The sequence below is a fragment of the Odocoileus virginianus genome, chromosome 6 (genome assembly GCF_023699985.2).
Source record: "Odocoileus virginianus isolate 20LAN1187 ecotype Illinois chromosome 6, Ovbor_1.2, whole genome shotgun sequence".
NCBI lineage: Eukaryota > Metazoa > Chordata > Mammalia > Artiodactyla > Cervidae > Odocoileus > Odocoileus virginianus.
In genome coordinates this window covers 37,248,215-37,267,852 of record NC_069679.1, presented here as the reverse complement: position 1 = coordinate 37,267,852, position 19,638 = coordinate 37,248,215, and the positions used below count along the sequence as shown (strand labels likewise).

Here is a 19,638-nt window from a genome sequence, read left to right as displayed (position 1 = left end):
AGTCACACATCTCACACTTTGAATTAACAATGACAAAACCCATCATTTTTTCCATATCTATAAAATCCACACAGAGCACAAAAAGGCAGATCTGGCCCAGAGGTCTTACTTCCAAATGAAGAAATTGAGGCCGAGAAAGGTAGAGGGATTGGGCAGAGGAGGGGATCTTTTGATTTTAAATTTATAGTACCACACAAATTCACTGTTTAGTAAAAGATAAAAGGGAAAACAACAATATTCTTCAGCAAAAGTTATGAGATTCATAAATTATAATCATGAGGAAAAGTAGTACAATAATGGGGACATTTTACTTTATGTAAGTTATTGCTCTAATAGGTTGGGATACTTATTATTATTAGAAAGGTAGAAGAAAATATGGGATTGCCCAAGTACCACTCTGCCTAAGTTGTTTCTGGCAACACTCATTCAGATAAGGTACAAATGTGAGAGAGACATGGATTAACTGTTGTGTTTAGGGGAGGGCCATCAAGATGATGGGATGACCTGAATTTATGTCTGCTAGAGATGGTTTAGGTAGAAAGAGATAACTTGAAGACTTACATGACTTACTGAATGAATGGACCTGAGATCAGCCTTCAATTCTATTACTCAGTGCGTCCATATACAGGCTTCCATTTATAAACAGTCATTGTTTTAAACAATCACTTACTGGGACTTCCCTGGTGGTCCAATAAATGGGTGGCTAAGATTCCACGCTCCCTGCAGGGGGCCTGGGTTTGAACCCTGGTCAGGCAACTAACAGGCTTGACAGGTGGCTAGTGATAGGCTTGACAGTGATAAAGGGAGAAGGCACCCCCTCCGGTACTCTTGCCTGGAAAATCCCATGAACGGAGGAGCCTGGTAGGCTGCAGTCCATGGGGTTGCTAAGAGTCGGACACGACTGAACAACTTCACTTTCACGCATTGGAGAAGGAAATGGCAACCCAATCCAGTATTCTTGCCTGGAGAATCCCAGGGATGGGGGAGCCTGGTGGGCTGCTGTCTATGGGGTTGGACATGAATTGGACATGACTGAAGTGACTTAGCAGTAGCAGCAGCAGTGATAAAGAATCCATCTGCCAATGCAGGAGACCTAAGAGAAGTGGGTTCAATCCCTGGGCTGGAAGATTCCCCTGGAGGAAGGCATGGAAACTCACTGCAGTATTCTTGCCTGGAGAATCCCATGGACAGAGATCCTAGCAGGCTACAGTCCATAAGGTCACAAATAGTCGGACATGACTGAAGTGACTTAGCACACAGCAGACAGGTTTCCAAGTCTTCTATTGTAAAAATGAAACTTTTCAGTTTAAGGAACATTATTTCACAGAAAACAAACCTGTATTTCTTCTCTCTGAAATATTAATACATATGTACTGCTGGGGGGAATGCATCCCATGAGAAGGACACCAGCCAGGAGAGGAAAGATTAGTTATAACTGGGCTTTGTCTATATAAAAAGTCATTCTTACTCTCATGGCCCCAAGGATTGGGACTGAGTTCAACAGACGGAAGCCACAGGAAAGCACAGTTATGCTTAATCTAAGGACCTTCCAACCACGGACTATTATAATTGTGTGAATTTAAGTACAGCTAAAACAAAGACTGCCAAGGGAATTACTTTTTCCAAAAAGTGAATGATAATACTAATTAAAAATTAATCCATTTGACATAAAAGTAAGCATTATTGGTGCTTCTAAAAGAGCTGCATTATAATTCAACATTAATTGATTGAATCATTAAATAGAAGGGACGATATATTCTTATTCAACAGTCTGAGTCATGGGTAATCAGTCTTCATGACCTCTACAAAACAGTGTTTTTAATAGTAACCATTCACCATCTGGATTGTAATAATCATCATGCAAAATTTCCGCTCTGTTCATTTGGGGTCAGTTCCAAAGGAGCATTTTCTAGGTCTCTAAGCTTTAAACAAAGGAATCTTTACACAGGCAAGCAGTTATTTCCTGCACAGTCAATAATTCCAGATATATTAAAATGTCATACAGACCTTACAACTAAATATGACTCCCTTATCTTGGCTTAAAGAAAAAAACCTACTACTTACATTCCAGATGCTGATACTTGAATGACTAGAGAGTCCAGGAAATCTTTAATGAAAAATTTAACTCTGCTAATACTCTTAATTCATGCCCCCTCCCTTTTCTTCCCCACTACTTTTGAAAGTGTGAATCACCCTGAATTGAATGAAGTAAGATTTGATCAGAAGTGTCAAAGTGGGTTAAGAATCTCTAAAAAAGCTCCATAGAGAAGGGAGATGTGTCCTGTTCAAGTGTGGCTTCTTAATTTAAACCCTCAGTAAGTGCATGCTTAACTGATGTGCAGCAGCAATCTCTAGCAAAGCATAAAGTGTGTGTTCACTACTATCTCAGTGTATGCTATCACCCTTGTTATTCAGTTGCTCAGTCGTATCTCACTCTTAGCGACACTATGGACCACAGCACACCAGGCTTCCCTGTCCTTCACTATCTCCCAGAGTTTGCTCAAACTCATGTCCACTGAGTCAGTGATGCCATCCAACCATCTCATCTTCTTTTGCCCCCTTCTCCTCATGCCCGATCTCCTTTATCACCCTAAAGGATCATGTTGGCTTGTTTCATTGCCATTCTAATTATTTTTGCACTAGGGGTCAATCCTGAAAACATTTTGTTCACCAGATATTTACTTAATTAACAGAGAAAGGGACAGAAACCATAGTAATGTTTCTGTCTCCTATATGATGACACCAATTACTTTGAATTCTTCACCAAAACAATTTGCCAGCAAAATTGAAATGAAACATTGACATGGTCTGAAGAGGGAAGAAAATTCTGTGGTTCTTTGTGGTCTCTCCTATTGTTTTATGATGTTTCCAAAACTCAGGATGGAGCTTTAATAAACAGATAATTTTGAGGTTATACAGACCTATAATTTATCTGAAACCCTTGGGGCCAGATGTATCTCACAATACAGAATTTTTCAAATTTTGGAAAGGCAATATGTTTCATATATCACAAGAGCTGGTACACCTCCAAGGGAGTCTGGAGTGGCACCCCATAATCAAATACATTAATTTTACTCCAGGCAAACTCATTGACATAAACAGAATTAAGACCACAATAGTGTCCTATCAGTTCAGTTCAGATTTTGCTGTCAAATGTCTCTGCTATAAACTTATAAAAAAACTTTTTAGCTTTCAGAGCTTTGTGAATCTAGGTAAGGGATTGAAGGTCTGCAATATGTAAGAAACAAAATGTGTTTCCAAAGGCTTTCTTAGTTCAAAAAGAAACTCAATATTGAGTATTAAATTCAAAAACAGTAAGCATAAGTTCTACTACATGCACAATTACTAAGAGAAATGGGCTCCCTCTGGCCCAGAGAGTCTCAAATTTCTTTTCAGAGCCAACATACACACAAAACACAGAACCCACTTTCATCAGTATTAACTGTCATCCTTGCAGTGATTCTAAACCAAAAGGGCTTGCCCCTCAAGTATGTATCATTTTAACATGAATAATCTCCTTAGTTCAGTCGCTCAGTCGTGTCTGACTCTTTGTGGCCCTATGGACTACAACACGGCAGGCGTCCCTGTCCATGAACAACTCCCGGAGCTTGCTCAAACTCATGTCCATCGAGTCAGTGATACTACTCAACCATCTTATCCTCTGTCCCCTCTCCTCCCTCCTTCAATCTTTCCTAGCATCAAGGTCTTTTACAGTGAGTCAGTTCTTCGCATCTGGTGGCTAAAGTATTGGAGTTTCAGCTTCAGTATCAGTTCTTTCAATGAAAATTCAGGGCTGATTTCCTTTAGTATTGACTGGTTGGATCTCCCTGCAGTCCAAGGGACTCTCAAGTGTCTTCCCCAACACCACAGTCCAAAAACATCAATTCTTCAGTGCTTAGCTTTCCAGAATAATCTCCAAATCCTTAAAAATTTCTAGAATAATCTCCTACTCCTTAAAAGCCTTTGGTTTTGGGTTTCCTTGGTGGCCCACTAGTAAAGAATTCACCTGCCAGTGCAGGAGACATGGGTATGACCCCTGATCCGGGTATATTCCACATGCCACCAAGCAACTAAGCCTGTGGGCCTCAACTACTGAGCCTGTGCTCTGGAGCCCGGGAATCGCAGCTATTGAGCCCAGGTATCACAACTACAGAAGCCCATGCTCCCTGAAGCCTGTGCTCTGCAAGAAGAGAAGCCAGTGCAATGAGAAGCCTGCATGCTGCAACTAAAGAAAAGCCCAAGCAGCAACAAAGACCCAGCACAACCAAAAATAAAAAAAATTAAATTTTATATATTAAAACCAACTTTGGTTTTCTCCCCAGTAATGAGATGATTCTTCTAGTCTGGCAGTACCTGCAATTCTGTAATTTAACTGGCATTGATACCTGCAGAGTTCTTCAGGAGTTTGATTACTTTAAATCCACAGTATTAATTTTTTTAGTCCCAGCTGTATCTTAGAAATACACATGGAGCCCTGTTAAAAATACAGATGTCCAGACAGCACCACATCTATGCACTTAGAGACCCATAGCACCAAAAGGGTGACAGTCCTCTCCCTTATACATAATTCAAAATAAAAACAATACTAAATCATGAGAAACATTGGGCTGGATGAAGCACAAGCTTGAATCAAGACTGCCGGCAGAAATATCAATAACCTTAGATATGCGGATGACACCACCCTTATGGCAAAAAGTGAATAACTAAAGAGCCTCTTGATGAAAGTCAAAGAGGAGAGTGAAACAGCTGGCTTAAAGCTCAACATTCAGAAAGCTAAGATCATGGCATCTGGTCCCATCACTTCATGGCAGATAGAGGGGTAAACAGTGAAAATAGTGGCTGACTTTATTTTTCTGGGCTCTAAAATCACTGCAGATGGTGACTGCAGCCATGAAATTAAAAGACGCTTACTCCTTGGAAGGAAAGTTATGACCAGCCTAGATAGCATATTAAAAAGCAGAGACATTACTTTGCCAACAAAGGTCCGCCTAGTCAAGGCTATGGTTTTTCCAGTGGTCATATATGGATGTGAGAGTTGGACTATAAAGAAAGCTGAGTGCCAAAGAGTTAATGCTTTTGAACTGTGGTGTTGAAGACTCTTGAGAGTCCCTTGGACTGCAAGGAGATCCAACCAGACCATCCTAAAGGAGATCAGTCCTGGGTGTTCATTGGAAGGACTGATGTTGAAGCTGAAACTCCAATACTTTGGCCACCTGATGCGAAGAGCTGACTCATTGGAAAAAACCCTGATGCTGGGAAAGATTGAGGGTAGGAGGAGATGGGGACGACAGAGGATGAGATGGTTGGATGGCATCATCGACTTGATGGACATGGGTTTGGGTGGACGCTGGGAGTTGGTGATGGACAGGGAGGCCTGGCGTGCTGCGGTTCATGGGGTCGCAGAGAGTTGGACACGACTGAGCGACTGAATTGAACTGAACTAAATCATGAAGCACATGTAAAGAAGTCCACCCTAGGATCGTCAGTACCATGTTTCTAGATTTCATATATATGTGTTAATATCCTAGATCACATTTTTCTTATGAATCTTTGAATCTTTTGTCCTTTTTTTCATTTTGATGGCCCCAGTTTTGCTATATTCCTCAGCCGGCACCTGTTCTTCATAACCCAGTACTGCAGAAGCCTTCAGACCTGTAGTCTGAGCTCCAAGTGAGATGGGTAGAGGGTGGGAGATAAAAAAGAAAAAAACAGAGAGACAGGGACAGACTGTGTGGAAGCCTCCCAGACTACCAAGCAGTCTAAAAAAGGTTCTGTAAAGCCACTGAGGAGTCTTCAAGCCAACATTAGCTATCAGAGGAGCTCCCTGTCTCCCAGGAGTGGGTGAGCCACAATATCCTTGCCATCCCCAGTTGGTGACTGATAGAAAGCATAGACAGAGAAAATGCAGCTATAAATTCAAAATGTGGCAGCCAGGTCCATGGTCACATCAGTTCTCCATATTTTCTTAGCACTGAAGATCTATACCCCCAGGAAAAACCTTCTCCTGCTTAGCATCTTTGAAAGCTCTTGAGAACTATATTCAATATCCTGTGACAAACCATAATGGAAAAGAAGATGAAAAAGAAGCTGAGTCACTTTGCCATACAGCAGAAATTAACATGACATTATAATTCAACTATACTTCAATAAAAATTTTTAAAAAGCTTTCCGTAACTATTACTCTAACGTGTCACAAAAAGTAAAAGCAAATTTTATTGAATATGAACACAAACCCACAAGGTTTTCACACCTGCAAACAATGCACCAAATGTTTAATTTCTCTCAATAGTTCATATCCAAGCAGTTGACTCCCAAAGCATTTAAAAAAACACAAAGACATTATTACACTTTACTAATGAATTACTTCTCACCCGGGGATTAAATCAAATAAAAATGGTACAAATATCTGGAAGTTTACTTCTAAGCCAACTAAGATGATGAATTTCTGGGTTTCCGTAAATTAATTTTTCTTAGTTCAATGTTTTGTACATGCCATCAATACAATATAATTATTTTAATATTCAGGATATTGTCAATAGTTGTGATTTATGAAAAATATAACTAGATATCTCAAATTCCTGATTAAGTCAGTTTTAAAGTCACAAAATATAAGTACACTTGAATAAACTGCAATTAATCACTGATACAGAAATTCTGCTTAAAGTTAAAAAGTTTCTTGACAGAAAAAAAAGTGATGTTGAAAAGGCAAAGACCACAATACTGAATCAAATATTTAGGGCATTAGTTATTATACCCTTTGTTTTGGAACCTACAGTAAGTTTGTAACTAGGAAAATTTTTGAAAGTTTTAAGGCCAGTCTTAAAAAACTTGAATAAGGATAGTAGAAATATTATCATAGATATCAAAAAAAACAGAGCAAACCAAGTTTGTACACAACTTCATTTCATTTCAGTGACTTTAAGTAAACATCATGCTCAAAAACATGAGTAAATGTTAGGATTAATCCACGGAAATGAAGAACTTTTGAGCATTTTAAAAAAAGCTTTAATAGGCAGTGCATCTCTAACCAGCATAAACAAGATTCAGAAAGAACAAAAATGAACTGACTGCTCACTCAAAGGACACACCAATGATTTTCCCACAGTGTTGCTAGATGCCTTATTTTATTCATATATAAAGCAACTAGAGATTTTTCATTCTTCCTACAAAGTATTTAAAATACATTTCTAGGTATGCGTTAAAATTAAGTGTTAAGTTATGATGCCCTTAAAAATCTTTCAACTTATAAAAAACAAGTTCTAGGTATATAAAAATATTAAATTTTTCATGCCTGACTTGAAAAACTTAAAGTGCAATAGTTTCATGCATCAGCACATTACAATTGTGCCACATAAGTTCATGTAAATAATACCCAAAACTTCCAGAGAACAGAGTACAGATATTTTAAGGTTTGATTTTCATTTGTCTTTATATTATAGTGCAAGAAGAAAAATAAGCACCACAGCAAGACATGTTTTTATTAGGAGAAAATAATGTTTTCTGGAAAAAATAAAAAAGAAATACGTCATTTCTCCCTTCAATGGTTTTTCTTAAGTCAACCACTCAGTTTACCAAAAATGTTAACATCAGTTCAATTACTGAACAAAATATATAACATTTTGTCCAAAGACACAATTGTCTAAAAAGCTCTCAGAGAACACTAGTCATTCTAGCCTTGTTTCTTATTTTTTAGTAGGGATTTTAATTAAAAACAAGTTTACTACCCTTGTTCCACAATTTTAACATTCATGGAAATTTCACTCTGAACTTAAAGTGGTATTTCTTTAACGGGACCATCGGGCGGCAGTGCAGACATGGACTGCTATCAAACACACAGCCAACTGGAGCCAAAACTACGGGGGAAGTGGAACACGAAGTACTCTAGAAAAAAATTCCAAAATTCTCTTTAGCCAGATAATGAAGAGTGGTTGACAGACAAGACGGTGATTGGTTTTTCTCCCAGGAGCAGCCCCTAGGATCTGTGATTAAGACAGTACTTGGGGCCTGAGAATTCTCAGTGATGATTGCTTCATCAAGTTTTGCTGGTGTCTCATTGACTGTCCTTCCTCAATGGCATGACATGCTCTCTGGAAAACAAAATATTTATCACAAATGGTATAGACAAGTACCAGCTCACATGGTGGAGAGCTCCAGGGTACGAGCTGCCCACACAGGTCCAAAGGGAAGAAGACACAGTCAGTACGTGTCATGCTAAGACTAGTCTGCCCACAACATGTTATTCCCAGCTTATCTATCCGTCCAAAGCTTTAACTTGAAGATCTTCTGGGGAAAGCAATGACTGTTGCTAATTATAACAGATTTTTTTTTTTGGTCTTTCAGCTAAAAAAAGGAGGGGGCATTCTTTAAATCATTTACCTCTGCTGTGGTGGTATCCTGCAGGTAAATTTTCTGAATGTAGCCTTGATTGGCACTATCTTTTTTTTGGAACAGACCTTGTTTCTGTTTCAAAACAAATAATGACAGAAAAGAAATTATTATGTGGAAGGAAAAAAACCTATAACCTTTAATTGAGTGCTTAAATATCAACTCTATTTTATAATCAGCAGACTAACCAAATACACATATTCAGGTCTGATGAGAAATAAATCGTTTTTGGTACAAGGATAGTGACTCCATATGTGAGTTGTCAGAATTTATGAAATTGAATGAGTATACATCTATCTGCATAAAATGATGGCTTTCTGCAGGCGATGATAAACAGCGTACAGAAATACCACTTGATAACTCATCACATCTGACAAATCAAAAACCCTCCCTTTATTTCCTTGTCTGATAGATAAAATTTGTACATAATGTAAAATACACTGAGTCAATTCTCACCACTGATGTGAAAGGAAAGTGATAACTGAGAGAACTGTAATATACATGCACACTGACAGGAAAGACACAGTCTTTCAGTGCTCTGAAAACTATGTTTCATATACCAAGGCACTCTTTCAGTTTTGAAACTCTACAATGAGGTAAGGCTGAAATACAAAATGGCATGGTTTCATAAGTGGTTTCTTTTACTTGTAAACTTCTATGAAAAGAAAGGAAACATAAATTAAAGGACAATAGTACTTACATCTCTTAACTCTTGACTTTTATAACTCAGTAAGCATTTTTCAGATAGTTTCAGTAATAGAGATAACATAATTATTGCTTAGGAAAAAATATAGAAATTACCATCTTTGGAATAACAATTTCTACTTTTTTTTTAAAAAGTGAAAATAGAATTATATCACATATAAGAAAGACTATACATTACAAAGTAAAATGAGTTTGAGAATTAAGCAAAAGATAGGGTATCACTTTTGCTAATTACTTGCTATACAATTAAAAAGTTTTTCCATAGAAAATGGAGAGGAAAAGACATGAAAGCATTATTACATACTTAAAATGCATTAGTCTTCTATAAATGCCAACATTACTAATTGTGAGTGTTCTAGACATAATGTTTATAATAATCTCCTTAAATCCTAAAATGGGGAATCTTTCCAGTATTTTATATTATAGCAAAATCATATCCATATGAAGTAAAACAAACAAACACTTCTATTCACTTCCATTCTTCTACCAAAAAGGAATCTAACTCTTTCAGTGAACAGATTTAATATTTCACTCAGTGCAATCAAGGACTGCCAGAAAATGAAGTACAGAGCATAAATTACATTTTCCTTTACTTTTCAGCATATGATAATAATAATAATCCTTCAACTACTTTATGCAGTTAACTGTAAAACAATAGTCAGAAAGCACTCCTGGTTTCTATTCATTTAACAAATTTTTGACTCTAAAGGTGTGTGATTCATGTTTTCTTACCTCAACTGATATTTTGAGCAGATTTCCATCGACAGTGGGAGACTGTACAAAATCTTCAAATAGATATTGCCAGTCTACGGACATATGACCTAGGATTTCAACTTCCTTTACACACAAAACTCGCCTATTTTGCAAAAGGAAACAGAAATATATAGGTATTGATAAAGACAGTTAATTATTCTAATATTTCACTCTACTAGATGCCATAGATTTTACCTGCTCAGTAAGCAATATAACCTGGCACACTAAAAAAATGTATGATTCAAAAAAAAATGTATGATTCACATTAAAAAAATGATTCACATTAAAAAAAAAAAGATAACTGTCAAATAAAGAGCAAACATAGCACAACTAACATAGCAGAACTTCAAAAATCCCCCTTCTGCCAATCTTACAAGATTCAGGAAAGTGTCATTTGTAAAAAACTGAGCAAAAAACTGAAATTATTCTCTTTAAAACACATAAGGAACAGGCTGTACTTTCATCCGGGAAGTAATAAAGGCAGAAGCCCCTGAAAATGTTTTACTTGGAAAATTATTAATTGCTTTTTACTGTCAATCATGTATGCCTTCTAATCAGGAAAGAAATGTCACAAACTTCAAACGTCAGCAAAGATTCACGTTAGGCCTACTAATAAATATCAGGTTTGAACATTTTAATACTGATGTACTATATCACAGAGGGAGCAGCTCATTTTACTCAACAGCAATTAAAAAAAAAAAAATCACAGAATCCTTAAAGGGCATCCACATTGATTTCCCAGTGTGAGATTCAGATTAGATACTGATATAACTATACTTGATTCCAAAGTTTCTGTAACAGAAAGCAAAACTAGGAAAGAAGAGCTGTTGAATCTACGAATGCGCATGGTGCTGGAGAAACAAAGACCCGGATTTCTACTTGAGAGGTATTTACAGGCTAAAAGGGAAGTGAAATTCACCCAGTCATGTCCGACTCTTTGTGACCCCATGGACTACACAGTCCATGGAATTCTCCAGGCCAGAATACTAGAGTGGGTAGCCCTTCCCTTCTCCAGGGGATCTTCCCAACCCAGGGATCGAACCCAGGTCTTCTGCACTGCAGGCAGATTCTTTACCTGCTGAGCCACAAAGCAAGCCCAAGAATACTAATGGAGTGTGTGGAAAACTCTCTTGGCACACAGAAGGGAGGGCTATTGATAAACTAGGTAGGGTAAGAGCTGATTCTTGAAAGGAGGAAGTTTTCTAGGTAGGAAAGGGAAATTATACTCCAGACAAAGGGAAGAGTGTCATTACATATATGGCAGTACAGAAAAGGAAAGATTTATCTGAGGAATGTGGAGGTCTGCAGCTGGAGTACTGGACACATACAGAGGCGAGAAAATGAGCGTGGCACCAGCTCTTGAAGGTTTTTTTCTTTTTTGGAGGGTGGGGTTGAGCGGGTAGCAGAGGCTGTTAGGAAATTTCTACTTTAATCTACAGATGACAGAAATGATAGGGTAAATTTCTCACTGAAGAGTCATGGCCAGTGGAGGAGAGACGGGGTAGACAATGAAGGTGGGAAGTGACTGTAACAGTCCAATCAGGAAACAGTGAGAGCCTCGTTTAAGGTGGTGGCTGTGAGAAGAAGAAAGAGATAGATTCCAGATGTTTAGAAGGAGGGGGTGAAGGAACTCGGGACTGAGGGGGTAAGGGCTGACACAGACCCCGGGCACTGTATCTTCCCGCACAGGTGCTCCTGAAACGCTGGGCATGTCTGGGACTGTGTCGAGCACTGTAGGAAGTATGGTGTTCAGGGCCCCAGCCCACCAAGAGCCTGCAGTGCCTTCAACCACTGCGACCACCTCCAACACTCCTACCCATTCCAAACAGTCTTTAGGAAGTGGACTCCAGCTCCCCTACCCCCAGCCTCCTGCCTAGGAGAGAATCAGAAGGTAGCGATAAGAGTTAAAGATAACTAATGCAAATCACTCCATCAAACGCAATTCACCATTTTGACTGTCTTAAGACTCTACTCTTGACCATTTCAACGACACTACTGTCCTCCCGCTGCCCTCAACCTCCTTCACTTTTTCCCTCCTGCACCATGTTTCCCAGAGTTCGAATCTTGGTCTTCTGAATAACACATTCTCTCAGGATGGTCTCTTGGATCTCAACTCCAGATCTTTATACAAACTCCGAGTATCTACACGTATACCTATTTCTACACATCTCCTTGACCTTTACTTTGGTATCTCAAAGCTATGTCAAACTCGTTAAGTTCAAAATGGAAACAAGTCATCATCTTTTCCTCCAAACTACTGTAAATGGTACTCAAGCCAAAAACCAGCAAAGCCATCTGGTATTCCCTTTTCTTTCATATTCAGTCATCCAACCCAGGTCTCTAAAGGCTGCCCCTTCATACCTAAGGGAGAGTAACTCACTGCGCTAGTCAGGAATATTATTTTACTAATTGTCTCCTGAAAGTCTCTACAAGTGATCCAATTTGAAATTACTATGATTTTTCTACCTATGATTTGAAATTACTATGATTTTTCAACGTACTTGAAGAAAAATAGATGCAAAATGTACATGTTAATATTCCTACCAAATGCCTAAATCAAACAACTACTAAAATACTACATCCAATCTCCAAAAGATGGTTTCCATTGCTTAGTATGGAATTACATAAAAAGTATAAAAACTACTCTTTAGATTGTTTAGTGAATATTTTGACTTAATTAATGGGCAAATCAGAGGACTAGCTAACTCTCTGTTAGAAACAGTTTGTAGATTTAAGCCTGAATTCTAAAGTTTTCCTTTCTCTCCTTCCCACCTAAATACATTTAAATGCAGCAGTAAGAAATCTAATATATAAATGTTACCTACTCTAAGTGCTTTGCTTTAGTCCTAAAAAATACATAACTTAGAATGTTTTGAAAATTATTTATCTGTAATTAGAATAAGTGATATAGGGTAGATCTCAGGAAAATAAACTTAGTAGTTTAGTCCAAATTCTTTTACTGGGAAAAATTATCTACCACTCCCAAAATATTTAGAAAGAAAATGGAACACAAAGATATAATAACATACTTTTAAAAAGGTATGCTCAACATCCAAAATAAAACCTAGTGAGAAAACAGAAATTCCTCCTCCATAACTGGATGTACAGTTCACATATGAAAGTATCACTACTGCACTTATAAACTCTAATCGATTCTGTTTCTCAGAAGGTGTGTAACTTGGTTAAGCCTCTAAACCATCCTTAGTCTCAGTTTCAGCATCTCCAAAACGAGAAGGTCAGAACAGATGATCTCAAAGGAACCATCCAGACCTAAATTTCTGTGATTATATGACAATGAGCAGGGGCTTCCCAGGCAGCTCAGGGGTAAAGAATCCACCCACCAATGCACAAGATGTGGGTTCGATCCCTGAATCAAGAAGATCTCCTGGAGAAGGAAATGGTAACCCACTCCAGTATTCTTGCCTAGGAAATCGCATGGACAGAGGAGCCTTGCAGGATACAGTCCATGGGGTCACAAAGAATCAGACACGACTTAGTGACTAAACAACAACAATGACAATGAACATAAACAACAACAATGACAATGAACATTTTGCAGCTGAAGCATAGTTATCTAAATCCACTGTCATTTTCATCTCCAAAATTCTTATAATATATACAGTTAGCATTTGAAAAGATGTCACTTGGAGTCAATACCTATTTGTAACCATAAGGCTTGCCTTCTTGTTCCCAGGAATAGCACAGTGGTATCGGTAAGTCTCTCCTTCTAACTTTTTGACATGATTCTGCAAAGAAAAGAAGACTCAAGACTTGTGTTGTAACATGCATCTGAACAGTATTTCCAATACTCTATATTAGTGCCAGTTAGGAAAAAATTATTAAAACCAAAAGCACAATTCTACAGATTGGCACATGAAGCTAGAAAAATGTTTACACCATTTTTATAAATAAACTTTCACTGAGACTCAAAGGTCAAGTAACTATTAAATGCTTACTAAGCGATCTAATAAAATATACTTTGTTGCGTGATAATTCTGAAACTCTTAAATAGTTTTACCAGAAATAATCACAAATTTCATTTATATGAACCAACAATAGTATAAAACTGGACATTAACATTCCATAGGTCCTTAACCTGGGGTCCTTGGAAGAACTTTGGAAGGCCTATGAAATACCATAAAAAAAAATACAAAATTTTGAAAATATGTTTCTGAACTTGTTTCCAGAGGACAGTTCATATTTTTCATCAGATTTTTAAAGTGGTCTGTTATCCTTCTCAAAGGTTAAGAACCACTGATCTACAATAATAAAAATAATAAAATTTCAAGATAACTAATATTGCTGAATATTTGGTCTTATATATTAAACACGCATGAGGAGTACAAGTATGTACTAGAATTATATTCCTGGTAGAAAAGAAAACTTAATGGCAATCTTAATACAAACATGAAGAATTTCTAAGATTTCAAACAGCTGGCACAATTTATTACTGAATACAATTACAAGCATAAAATAATTCAAGTATAAATAGCACATTAAAATACATTTAACTATCTCAAAACTATTGTGACCTCAATCAATAAACATTAAATATCAATAAAGTTACATTTATAATTAACACTAATAAAATATTGACATTATATAAATGCATAATTAAAAATTAGAAGAGAAAATATATGAAAATATAAAACATAAACATACCTAACAAATAAGATAATAACAATTTAGAACCAAGAATACAACATCAATATTATCAAAAGGATAATATAATCAATAATAATCACAAGCAGAGAACGCACACTTGTTTATTATTTCAATAGTAAAATACACAATTTTTTTTTAAAGATCCTTGGTTCCCAGTCATTCTTTGACCAATTACGAAAAGCGATGAACAACAAGATGAATCCCTAAAGAATGGGGGTCTCAACCTCAGAATGGACATCTCAACTTCAGAATGAATCTCAGAGAGAAGTGAAGTTTAACAGTTACTTGTTTCACATCTTCCTCGTGTGAATTAACTAATATCTTTTAATATTTATACCTTAATTCCTTTAAAATGAATATAAATGAATATAACAATTTAGTATATTTATTTTTAGCCTTGAAATTTAAATATGTTAAAATATTTAGATTTGAGATGAAATGTACAATACTACTCACTTTCTATCTTCTACCATCTTGTATGCATTTTCATTAGTTATAAGCTTTGCACTTTAAAAAACTAAAGCTTTTAAAGTATATTTTACCACCATAACACATTATAGAAACCTAGTTTTCAGCACTTCTGAAACCCACTACACTCTGAGATTCAGTCTCTGTGGCAGATGAGTTATATAAAATATTCACTCTTCCTTCCCAAAAATGCAACTGGAAGAATTTATAATATTTAACAAAAGCATTCAATTTTTTCAAGTAAATTAGAAGGAAATAATACAAGATATGAAAAAAACAATGTGTATAATGATGTTTATTACATCATTATAGTATCATTAATGTAAACTATATTATACATATATATAGTATCATAGTGTCATTAATGTAAAATAATGGCAACAGCTCTAATGTCAAGAATTGGGAATAGTCAAATACACGAGGTAAAGTTAGCTCAATAGATGATAATGCAAGAATTAAAAATGAAGCATTTCTAAGAACCAGGAAAAATATGATTAAGACAAAAATGGAAGGAATGCCATTTTAAATATTATATAATCATTAACTATGGGAAGCAAGATGAATAGTAAACAAAAACTGGCTATACATATATATATAAATTTCATATATGTCTCTGTGTAAGTACATGTGTGTGTGTGTGTGTGTGTGTGTGTGTGTGTAGATGGTAATTATCCTGGGAGAAGAGAGGATAAGTAGAAGAGTATAGCCTATGAAAACACAATATATAATTCAGTAACTTTCAAAGCTCACTCTTAAAGAATGCAGAGCAACAGTCAGGAGAAAAGGGGGTACATCCAAAGATTCCAAAATTATTCCAAATTATTTAGAGTGTACCCATATTATAGTAAGCGCTAAGGAGGATATAATTTTACCCTCTAGTGCTCTATAATAGTTACATGTTTTGTTATATTTGGTCCCTTAAGGACAGAAGTCTCATTTCATTTGGATATCCAGCACAGTCTAGATAATCAAATACTGTGTTCCTAACTAACTGATCACAGAAAGACAGGGAGGGATGAAACACCCTAAATTTCTTACCTATCCACGCCTACCCTTGCTACCCATGGAAAAAAGTTACCAAGCTTCTTTTGTTAATGTACAGTCATTCTATTTCTTCCAGTTCTCGCATCTTAATGAAACCTACTGAATCACACACAGTGACTATATTTAGCTAAAATAATAAAGTTTCTTGAAGTTTTGTGCTTACTGACATGCTGCTGGAAAAAAGGGAATTCATGAGAAAAAGAATAAGGTACAGAGCTACACAATCAAAAAGTAAACAATGAAGAAAAAAATTTTCCCAGAAGTCTCATTAAAATTGTATTAATAACATTTCCAGGAAAATTGAAAAATATTACTTTTACCTAAGAAGAAAGAATAATTATTAGTGATTATTTAAGACAGAATCTTGAATTAGTTACTGTGCTTGATTCTCAAAGAAACTGTATGAGGCACCATTTCTGCCAACCCTCAATTATCTAGGCACGAGAAGTTTGTCAGCTACAATTTTAGGCTAATCTTTGGATGTCATTCTTCTATTTTAAAGTGCTTGTTTCAAATAGGAAGCTTCCCTGGTGGTTCAGACAGTAAAGAATCCACCTGCAATGCAGAAGACCTGGGTTCAATCCCTGGGTCAGGAAGATCCCCTGGAGAAGGAAATGGCAACCCACTCCAGTATTCTTGCCTGGGATATCCCATGGACAGAGGAGCGTGGTGGGCTACAGTTCATGGAGCCGCAAATTTTTCTTTAAAGTGCTTGCTTCAAATATGAAGCATTCAAAATATTTATTATTTTGATAACTATAGTTTTAAAATATATAATGCAACTGAACTATTGTATGTTAACAGCTTCATTCTCTTTAAATGTAAAACACAATAAATCTAAGTTCATAATTTGTTTTTAATTTTGGGAGGAAACATGAAAGTTGCTAGATAAGATACTTCTAAATCTAACATTTTTATCAATTATAGAAAAAAGAGAAATCAAAATATAACATGTTGAAAATTTACTCTGGGGTCACTAATTTCAAAATCATAGTTTATACTTTTTTAATTTCCATTAGGATTATGCATCCTCTTGAAGGATTTGAAAGCAAACGAGATTGCTTTTTAAATATAAAGACATCTATCAATTCAAAAGCCACATAAGTAATCTGCTTAATTACATGTTCAACTTCTATTTTTACAACTAATAATTGTGAAATAAGCATAACCAATAAGGACACTTAATTTTTAGAAAGTATAAATACGAAGGGCTAAGACTGTACATAACATAATTAGAAAATGATTGCAATTTATCTAGCAAGAGTATAGAAAAGTTAAAACAGAAAAAGAGGCAAGGGAATAAATTCTCAAAATTGATGTGCCAACACTTATTTGAGGTTGAGGGACTGATCCAGAGCAACTGTTGTTTAGTCGTTCAGTTGTGTCTGACTCTTTGTGACCCCACAAACTGTGGCCTGCCAAGCTCCTCTGTCCACAGGATTTCCAAGACAAGAATACTGGAGTGGGTTGCCATTTCCTTTTCCAGGGGATCTTCCCAACCCAGGGACTGAATCTGAGCCTCCTGCATTGGCAGGCAAATTCTTTACCACGGAGCCACCAAGGAAGCCCAGAGCAAGTGATACTTCATTTGTTAAAATATATGCCCCAATCAATAGTTTCATAACTTGAGTAAATTTATGGTGATTTATGAAACACAGTTACGTAATTCTAACAGCAGGACTCATATACATAAAGAACACACAGATTGGACATAAGAATTATTCTTTTTTTTGGCAACTTTACCAGAAATGCATATGAATACCATAAGAAAAGGTGAACTTCTCAGGATGATAGTAAAAGTTCAATAAAGTATTCCTCCATTAAGTGTAAAACAAAGTTGATTTCCTGCATCTTTTCATCTTTTATATTGACCTCTTATTCCTGTACAATATTACCAGGAATATCACAGTTTTTATCTGTAGCCAAGCTACTACAATAAAAAGTTCAGAGAGAGGTAAGAAATGTAAAGATAATTTCATCAAAATGGACTCTCACTCTAAATAAATCAGGACAGTCAATTAATACCACAGTTTGTTTTGATTTTTAAGGATGAAATCAAGTAGTAGTATACAAAACATTTACTCCTGTATTTCCAGTTCTTGCTGTGTAGGCAGAAAAAGAAAGAAAATAAAGTTAGAAGCATGCAGAAAGGTAAAATGTAATCACATTCTATAAAAACCAAAGGCTAAGAACAATGAAGAGACATTTTATTTTAAAGTCAAAGTAGAAAAATGTTAAAAATTTTGGAGGAAAGCTAGTCATGAGAGAATAGCACTTTACATATGCATATATTGTTTACATTACAAAATTAAAACTAAAATATAAGCCAAAAAAAATTCCAAAACAGTTCCAAGGTTTTAAAAAAAGATTATAATTGCACATAATCTTTTTTTTTCTCTCCTCCAGCTTCTGTTTACCTGAATAAATCTAGATTTACAATACAGGCCAAATAAACTAATTTGGTTGAGAGAAAAGGAAGCAGTGAAATTCCAATAATTAGCTATAAGCAGAGGACTGAAGTTTAACAACATAAATGAAAGGTGCTCAATACAAACAGTAATAAAGCCTATCACTACTTTCAACATTATCCTTTCTGCACTTTGATCCTGTGCAGAAAAGAAAAAAATGATGTTACTCCTATTTAATACACTATGCTAATAAAATAAAACAAATAAATAATCAAATCCTACCCTGCATACCATTGTTTCCTGTGTAATCTTTAAAGAAGTTCATGAATCAGGAACTTTAGGAACCAACCATGAAGCTCTGACCATGGAAATCTTTAAAATTCAATTTCACTCATGACCGTAAAGAACAGAATTTATACCTCAAATATGTCATAGCCCTCAGACTCCTGTCGGTCATAAGGGCGAATGATGCCGTCTTCATGGATCAGGCGAGGGGAACGGAGCCTGGACACATCCTCTGTTGATTCTGCCACCCTGTGTAAGTACATGTAAGAAAACACATGAGAATCTCTCAAAATAACACACATGTATTAGTGCATTAATTCAACTACTATACTATGTAACACATGAACCATGAATACTGGGCTGAGTCTTGTCAGACTCTTGTGACCCAGGGACTATAGCCGGCCAGGCTCCTCTGTCCATGGGATTTCCCAGGCAAGAATACTGGAGTTGGGTTGCCATTTCCTTATCCAGGGGATCTTCCAAACCCAGTGATTGAACCTGGGTCTCCTGCATTGCAGGCAGATTCTTTACCAACTGAGCTACCAGGGAAGCCCCACTATGTAACACTATGTATCAATATTTGATAAACAGTAATTTTAAATAACTTGCCAAAATAATGTGACAAGTATTAAAACCAGGTCAGTTTGACTTCATGTTCCCCTACCTTTTCTTAATAATAAAGGCAGGGAGTAGGCTATCTACTCTTTGTATCCATGGTGTCTAGCACAGTGCTTGGCATATAGTAAGGACCAATAACCATTTATCAAATAAAAGAGAAACTGAGCCATAAAAAAAGTCTCTTCTTACACCTCTCTGGGGGAGCTCTACCTTGTGGACCAGTAAGAGCTCTCAATCAGACTTTAAGGTTCTTAAGGGTAGGCAGGGTATTTAGCATACTTATGTACTCCTAGCAACAATCAGCACA

At 36.3% G+C, this 19,638-nt stretch overlaps 1 protein-coding gene across 5 annotated transcripts in view; it reads right to left on the bottom strand.

The window, feature by feature from the left end:
* Positions 1-6,183: 6,183 nt before the first annotated feature.
* The window catches only part of VPS13C (vacuolar protein sorting 13 homolog C), a 169,871-nt gene continuing 156,416 nt past the window's right edge, over positions 6,184-19,638 (bottom strand). For 3 of the 5 annotated variants that reach the window (XM_070469190.1, XM_070469191.1, XM_070469194.1), the window contains 5 exons: positions 18,848-18,962; positions 13,501-13,589; positions 9,823-9,946; positions 8,377-8,460; positions 6,184-8,087 (listed from right to left, as the gene is read on the bottom strand). In XM_070469190.1, coding sequence (XP_070325291.1) covers positions 7,986-8,087; positions 8,377-8,460; positions 9,823-9,946; positions 13,501-13,589; positions 18,848-18,962 — 514 coding nt within the window. In that variant the 3' untranslated portion in view covers positions 6,184-7,985. Of the gene's footprint in view, positions 8,088-8,376; positions 8,461-9,822; positions 9,947-13,500; positions 13,590-14,258; positions 18,123-18,847; positions 18,963-19,638 lie in introns of those variants that run through there. The other 2 variants (XM_070469192.1, XM_070469193.1) reach the window with 1 other exon arrangement.